Below are 6,446 nucleotides of genomic sequence, written 5' to 3' on the forward strand. Positions count from 1 at the left end.
GTCTGCTTCACTCTGATCCGACATCACTGTTACCCAGACCAGACCAGGCCAGACCAGACCAGGACAGACCAGGACAGACCAGGCCAGACCAGACCAGGCCAAACCAGGCCAGGCCAGACCAGGACAGACCAGACCAGGCCACTCCCTGAGGACAGGACACAAGCTCAATTAACACCATCAGCCCACTCAGCCCATCTGTCACATCGTGCCTGTGACAATATTCTACCTGTGACTTAACCAATGATTTATTAAGTTGTAACAAGACTTCTGTGCTCCAGGCTAATAACGGTAAACATCCCATCTGCCTTCTTCAGCACCGTCTCCCTGTACTGACACCTTCAGGGATCTATGGACTTGTACACCAAGGTCTGGACTCCCCACCATTCATTGTTTTTATCCGTTATGAATATCCAAAATGTATCACCTTGCAATTACCAGAATTACCGGTGAATTCCATCTGCCATTGCTCTGCCCAATTTACCACCTGATCGATATCAGACTGTGGCCTGAGACCATCGTTGTCACCAACAACAGCTCCACCAATTCTCGTGGCCTCAACAAACTAACCAATTACACCTTCTACATTCACACTGCAAGACATTAATGTACATAACAAACAGCAAGGGTCCTAGCACCGATCCCTGTGGTACACCACTGGTCACAGGTTTCCAATCACAAAACAAACCCCTCCACCATCACCCTTTGCTTCCAATTTGGAAGCCAGTGTTGGATCCAGTTCACTAACTTGTCTTTGTTCCAATGGGGTCTGGACCTTGTGGACCAGCCTGGCATGGGGGATCGTGTCAAAGGCCCAACTGTAAACCCGATCACGAGTCTCACCAAGATATTTAATCACCTTGCATCTCCCAAGACAATCTACTCTGACCATCCCTTCGCAATCTCTGCCTTTCCAAATGTTGATTAATCCTGACGATCCAATAATTTTTTTCCAATAATTTCCCTAATATTGACATTTGGAGATATTGCAGGAATTGCTTCATAAATAAATAATGTCCTCAAAACCTTGCCTTTCACTGATAGATTCAGAGTAGCCACCTCCCATAAACAACTTTAAAAAAAAAGACTTCTCCACGTTTCTGCAGCCTCAACATTCCATTATTGGATCTTTAACAATGTTACCCGTCTCCATCTTAGACCCCAGTGAGAGTCAGTGTGTGTGGGACTGTTCCCCAGTGAGAGTCAGTGTGTGTGGGACTGTACTCCAGTGAGAGTCAGTGTGTGTGGGACTGTACTCCAGTGAGAGTCAGTGTGTGTGGGACTGTACCCCAGTGAGAGTCAGTGTGTGTGGGACTGTACTCCAGTGAGAGTCAGTGTGTGTGGGACTGTACCCCAGTGAGAGTCAGTGTGTGTGGGACTGTACTCCAGTGAGAGTCAGTGTGTGTGGGACTGTACCCCAGTGAGAGTCAGTGTGTGTGGGAGCTATACCCCAGTGAGAGTCAGTGTGTGTGGGACTGTACCCCAGTGAGAGTCAGTGTGTGTGGGACTGTTCCCCAGTGAGAGTCAGTGTGTGTGGGACTGTACCCCAGTGAGAGTCAGTGTGTGTGGGACTGTACCCCAGTGAGAGTCAGTGTGTGTGGGACTGTACTCCAGTGAGAGTCAGTGAGTGTGGGAGCTGTACCCCAGTGAGAGTCAGTGTGTGTGGGACTGTACCCAGTGAGAGTCAGTGAGTGTGGGAGCTGTACCCCAGTGAGAGTCAATGTGAGTTGGATCTGTCATTTGTGTAAGAATCTTTGACCAGAACAGAAATTAAACATTTGCATGAAAGATCCAAAAATAATCCAAATGTTTAGAAATGCTGCTGTGCTCTCTCTGTTTGCAAAGGCCCCTATCCTTGGCTGTCAATGACACCTTGATGAGATGGGAGGTCAGAGAAATGGTGCCTTTTTTGGGGGTGGAAGAGGGTTGGAGAGTTGGGGGGGGGGTTGTATCATTAAGAGCTATGTTTTAAACAATTCAACCATCTCCCCCTCAAACACCCCCATCCCCTTCCACCCCCACCCTCTCAGACGCTGGGTTCCCAGACGGGGAGACTTTAGCAATAATTAACATTCGCTACTCACCTTCCCCCAAAGTCTGCCAGGAACGTGCAACACGCTGACACACCAGCTACACAGCAGAAAGAGGAAGTTCCGATCAATCTGAGAGCTTGGATACTATGGGTGGGGTGGCTTAACAAAACACGAGACACAAAGTCTCACCCACTTCCTGTCATCTGGGAGGCTTTGAGTGAGGCCATTCAGCCCATTGTGCTTGCCCTGGACCAGCTGTCAATATGAGGTGGCGGCATAGTAACGCAGTGATTTAATTTGGTGATTATCACCACACATCGATGGTGGCAATTTGCTGAGTTTGCTGCAGAGTTATACAGAAATATAATGACACCCCTCAGGAGCAGGTGGGTCTTGAACCCAGACCTTGCAGCTCACAGGCAACTTACATTTACTCAAATCGCTCTGAGATTGTGTCTTGTTCACCTGCATTTTGAATTCCTCAACACTCGCTGCAGAACAGTTATTGGCCACAGCATTTCCAAGCCACTTGCTGAAGACCTGTTGGACTATAACCTGGTGTCGTGTGACTTTGAACTTTGACTACCCCAGTCCAACATCACTACCACCAGCTGAAATATTGACTGGGGTTCTCTCAGCAAGATTGACTCAGGATCAGTTGGGGCTAGCCCCAGCCTGTTCGGGCCAAATGGCAACAGAAATGTTTCCAGTCCGTGTCCACAGAGAGGTTTCAGCCAATGACTATCCAGTTAGAGAGCTGGTCATCTGCCCCAGTGTGTCTCTGAGAGATGGTAGGGAGGAGGGTCATTCATTCCTGAGACATGGACATCACTGGCTGGGTCAGCATTTATTGCCCTGACCCTAGTTGCCCTAAAGGTGGGGGTGAGTTATCTTGTTGAATGGCTGCAGTCCACCTACTGTGGGTTAACCCACAATGCCCTGAGGGAGGGATTTCCAGGATTTTGACCCAGCGACACTGAAGGAGCAGCAATATATTTCCAAGTCAGGATGGTGAGTGGCTCGGAGGGGAACATGGAGGGGGTGGTGCTCCCATGTATCAGCTGCCCCTTGTCCTTCTAGATGTGACAGAAACGAGTTAACACTAAATAAGGCGTGCAGACTATTTATTCATTAAACAGTAAGGATAAGTAACTTTATTCGTGAGTATTAAAGCATTGTTTAAGATACATTTTAAATGTAAGGAAGACAGTGTTATTGGAGCACAAACATGAAACCCATATTGGTCAGTTCCTCAGTGCTCACACCTCGGATTGCCCCGGGCGGGAGAGGGGGGAGCTGGTGCAGGGTGTTGGGGGTGTGGTGGGGAGGGTAGGCAGGATGCTGGGGAGTGGGGCAGGATCAGCTGTTTCCCTGGCAGTCTGAGAGGAAAGCACTGAATGGGATCCTCTGGTCATAGGGTGACAGCCCTCAGCCCTCGAGGCATCAAGCGGGCTAAAAGGGGTCATAAAATAGCTTTAGCAAGCAGAATTAAGGAAAATCCCAAAGCATTTTATTCTTGTATAAGAAGCAAGCAGGTAACTAGAGAAAGGATTGGCCCACTAAAGGATAATGAAGGAAGGCTGTGTGCCGAACCTAAGAGAATGGGTGAGATTCTGAATGATTACTTTGCATCAGTGTTCACTGAGGAGAGGAACATGATGAATGTTGAGATTAGAGATAGAAGTTTGATTAGTCCGGATTATGTTGGCATAAATAGGGAAGATGTGTTGGGTATGCTAGAGGTTATTAAGGTGGACAAATCCCCAGGACCAGATGGGATCTATCCCAGGTTGCTGAGGGAGGCGAGAGAGGAAATAGCTGGGGCCCTGACAGTCCCCTGGGCCTGATGGCATTTATCCGAGGATTCTCTGGGAAGCAAGGGAGGAGATTGCAGAGCCATTGGCCTTGATTTTTGTGTCCTCTTTGTCTACAGGAGTAGTGCCAGAGGACTGGAGGCTAGCAAACGTGGTTCCCTTGTTCAAGAAGGGGAGTAGGGATAATCCTAGTAACTATAGGCCAGTGAGTCTCACTTCTGTTGTGGGCAAAGTCTTAGAGAGAATTGTAAGGGATAGGATTTATGCACATCTGGATAAGAATAATGTGATCAAGGATAGTCAGCAAGGTTTTGTGAAGGGCAGGTCGTGCCTCACAAACCTTATTGAATTCTTTGAGAAGGTGACTAAGGAGGTAGATGAGGGGAAAGCGGTAGATGTGGTATATATGGATTTTAGTAAGGCGTTTGATAAGGTCCCCCATGGTAGGCTACTGCAGAAAATACAGAGGTATGGCATTGAGGGTGAGTTGGAGGTTTGGATTAGGAATTGGCTGGCTAGAAGAAGACAGAGGGTAGTAGTTGATGGCAAAGGTTCATCTTGGAGTGCCGTCACTAGCGGTGTTCCGCAAGGATCTGTTTTGGGACCATTGCTGTTTGTCATTTTTATAAATGACCTGGAGGAAGGGTTAGAAGGTTGGGTGAGCAAGTTTGCGGATGATACGAAAGTCGGAGGAGTTGTAGACAGTGAGGAAGGATATGGCAGGTTACAGCGGGATATAGAGAAGCTGCAGAGCTGGGCAGAAAGGTGGCAAATGGAGTTCAATGTAGCTAAGTGTGAAGTGATTCACTTTGGTAAGAGTAATAAAAAGATGGGGTACTGGGCTAATGGTCGGATACTTGGTAGTGTGGAAGAGCAGAGGGATCTTGGTGTCCATGTACACAGATCTCTGAAAGTTGCCACCCAGGTAAATAGTGCAGTGAAGAAGGCATATGGCGTACTGGCTTTTATTGGTAGAGGAATTGAGTTCCGGAGTCCTGAGGTCATGCTGCAGTTGTATAAGACTCTGGTGCGGCCGCATCTGGAATATTGTGTGCAGTTTTGGTCGCCATACTATAGGAAGGATGTGGAGGCACTGGAACGGGTGCAGAGGAAGTTTACCAGGATGTTGCCTGGTATGGTAGGAAGATCCTATGAGGAAAGGCTGAGGCACTTGGGGTTGTTTTCATTGGAGAAAAGAAGGTTTAGAGGTGACTTGATAGAGGTGTACAAGATGATTAGGGGGTTAGATAGGGTTGACAGTGAGAACCTTTTTCCAAGTATGGAGTCAGCTATTACAATGGGGCATAGCTTTAAATTAAGGGGGGTAGATATAGGACTGATGTTAGGGGTAGGTTCTTCACTCAGCGAGTCGTAAGTTCATGGAATGCCCTGCCAGTAGCAGTAGTGGACTCTCCCTCTTTATGGGTATTTAAGCGGGCATTGGATAGGTATATGGAGGATAGTGGGTTAGTGTAGGTTAGGTGGGCTTTGATCGGCGCAACATCGAGGGCCGAAGGGCCTGTACTGCGCTGTATTCTTCTTTGTTCTATGTTCTATATCTTTGTGGCATCCTTAAATATAGGTGAGGTGCCAGAGGACTGGAAGGTTGCTCATGTTGTTCCCCTGTACAAGAAGGGTAGTTGGGATATTCTGGGTAACCAGAGAGCCTGACGTCGGTTGTGGGGAAATTGCTGGAGACGGTACTGACAGATAGGATCTATTTATATTTAGAAAAGAATGAGCTTATCAGTGATAAGCAACATGGTTTTGTGCGGGGGAGATCGTACCTTAATAGAGTTCTTCAAGGAAGTGACCAAGTTGATAGATGAAGGAAGGGCTGTTGATGTCATATACATGGACTTTAGGAAGGCGTTTGATAAGGTTCCCCATTGTAGACTAATGGAGAAAGTGAAGTCACACGGTGTGCAGGGTGTTCTAGCTAGGTGGATAAAGGACTGGTTGAGCAACAGGAAACAGAGAGTAGTATTTGAAGGGAGTTTCTCAAAATGGAGAAAGGTGACCAGTGGTGTTCCACAGGGGTCAGTATTGGGACCACTGTTGTTTGTAATATACATAAGTGATCTAGAAGAGGGTACTGTTGGTATGATCAGCAAGTTTGCAGATGACACAAAGATTGGTGGAGCAGCAGAAAGCATAAGGGACTGTCAGAGAATACAGGAGGATATAGATAGACTGGAGAGTTGGGTGAAAAAGTGGCAGATGGCTTTCAATCCAGACAAATGTGAGGTGATGCATTTAGGCAAGTCTAATTCTAGAGCGAATTATACAATGAATGGAAGAGCCTTGGGAAAAGTTGATGAGCAGAGAGATCTGGGAGTGCAGGTCCATTGTACCCTGAAGGTTGCTGCACAGGTGGATAGAGTGGTCAAGAAGGCATATAGTACGCTTGCCTTCATTGGACGGGGTATTGAGTATAAGAGCTGGCAAGTCATGTTAAAATTGTACAAGACATTGGTTTGGCGACATTTAGAATACTGTGTATAATTCTGGTCACCACATTACCAAAAGGATGTGGACGCTTTGGAGAAGGTGCAGAGAAGGTTTACAAGGATGTTGCCTGGTATGGAAGGTGTTAGCTATG

At 47.2% G+C, this 6,446-nt stretch overlaps 1 protein-coding gene across 3 annotated transcripts in view; it reads right to left on the reverse strand.

Moving 5' to 3' along the window:
• Positions 1–2,123, reverse strand: part of card9 (caspase recruitment domain family, member 9) — a 31,240-nt gene extending 29,117 nt beyond the window's left edge. For all 3 annotated transcript variants that reach the window (XM_072566027.1, XM_072566026.1, XM_072566025.1), the window contains exons 1-2: positions 2,082–2,123; positions 1–145 (exon numbers count right to left, since the gene is read on the reverse strand). The exon at positions 1–145 is cut by the window's left edge and continues 166 nt beyond it. In XM_072566027.1, the coding sequence (XP_072422128.1) occupies positions 1–24 (24 nt within the window). In that variant the 5' untranslated portion in view covers positions 25–145; positions 2,082–2,123. The remainder of the gene's footprint in view (positions 146–2,081) is intronic.
• Positions 2,124–6,446: the final 4,323 nt, after the last annotated feature.

This window comes from Chiloscyllium punctatum, chromosome 49, assembly GCF_047496795.1.
Source record: "Chiloscyllium punctatum isolate Juve2018m chromosome 49, sChiPun1.3, whole genome shotgun sequence".
Classification (NCBI taxonomy): domain Eukaryota; kingdom Metazoa; phylum Chordata; class Chondrichthyes; order Orectolobiformes; family Hemiscylliidae; genus Chiloscyllium; species Chiloscyllium punctatum.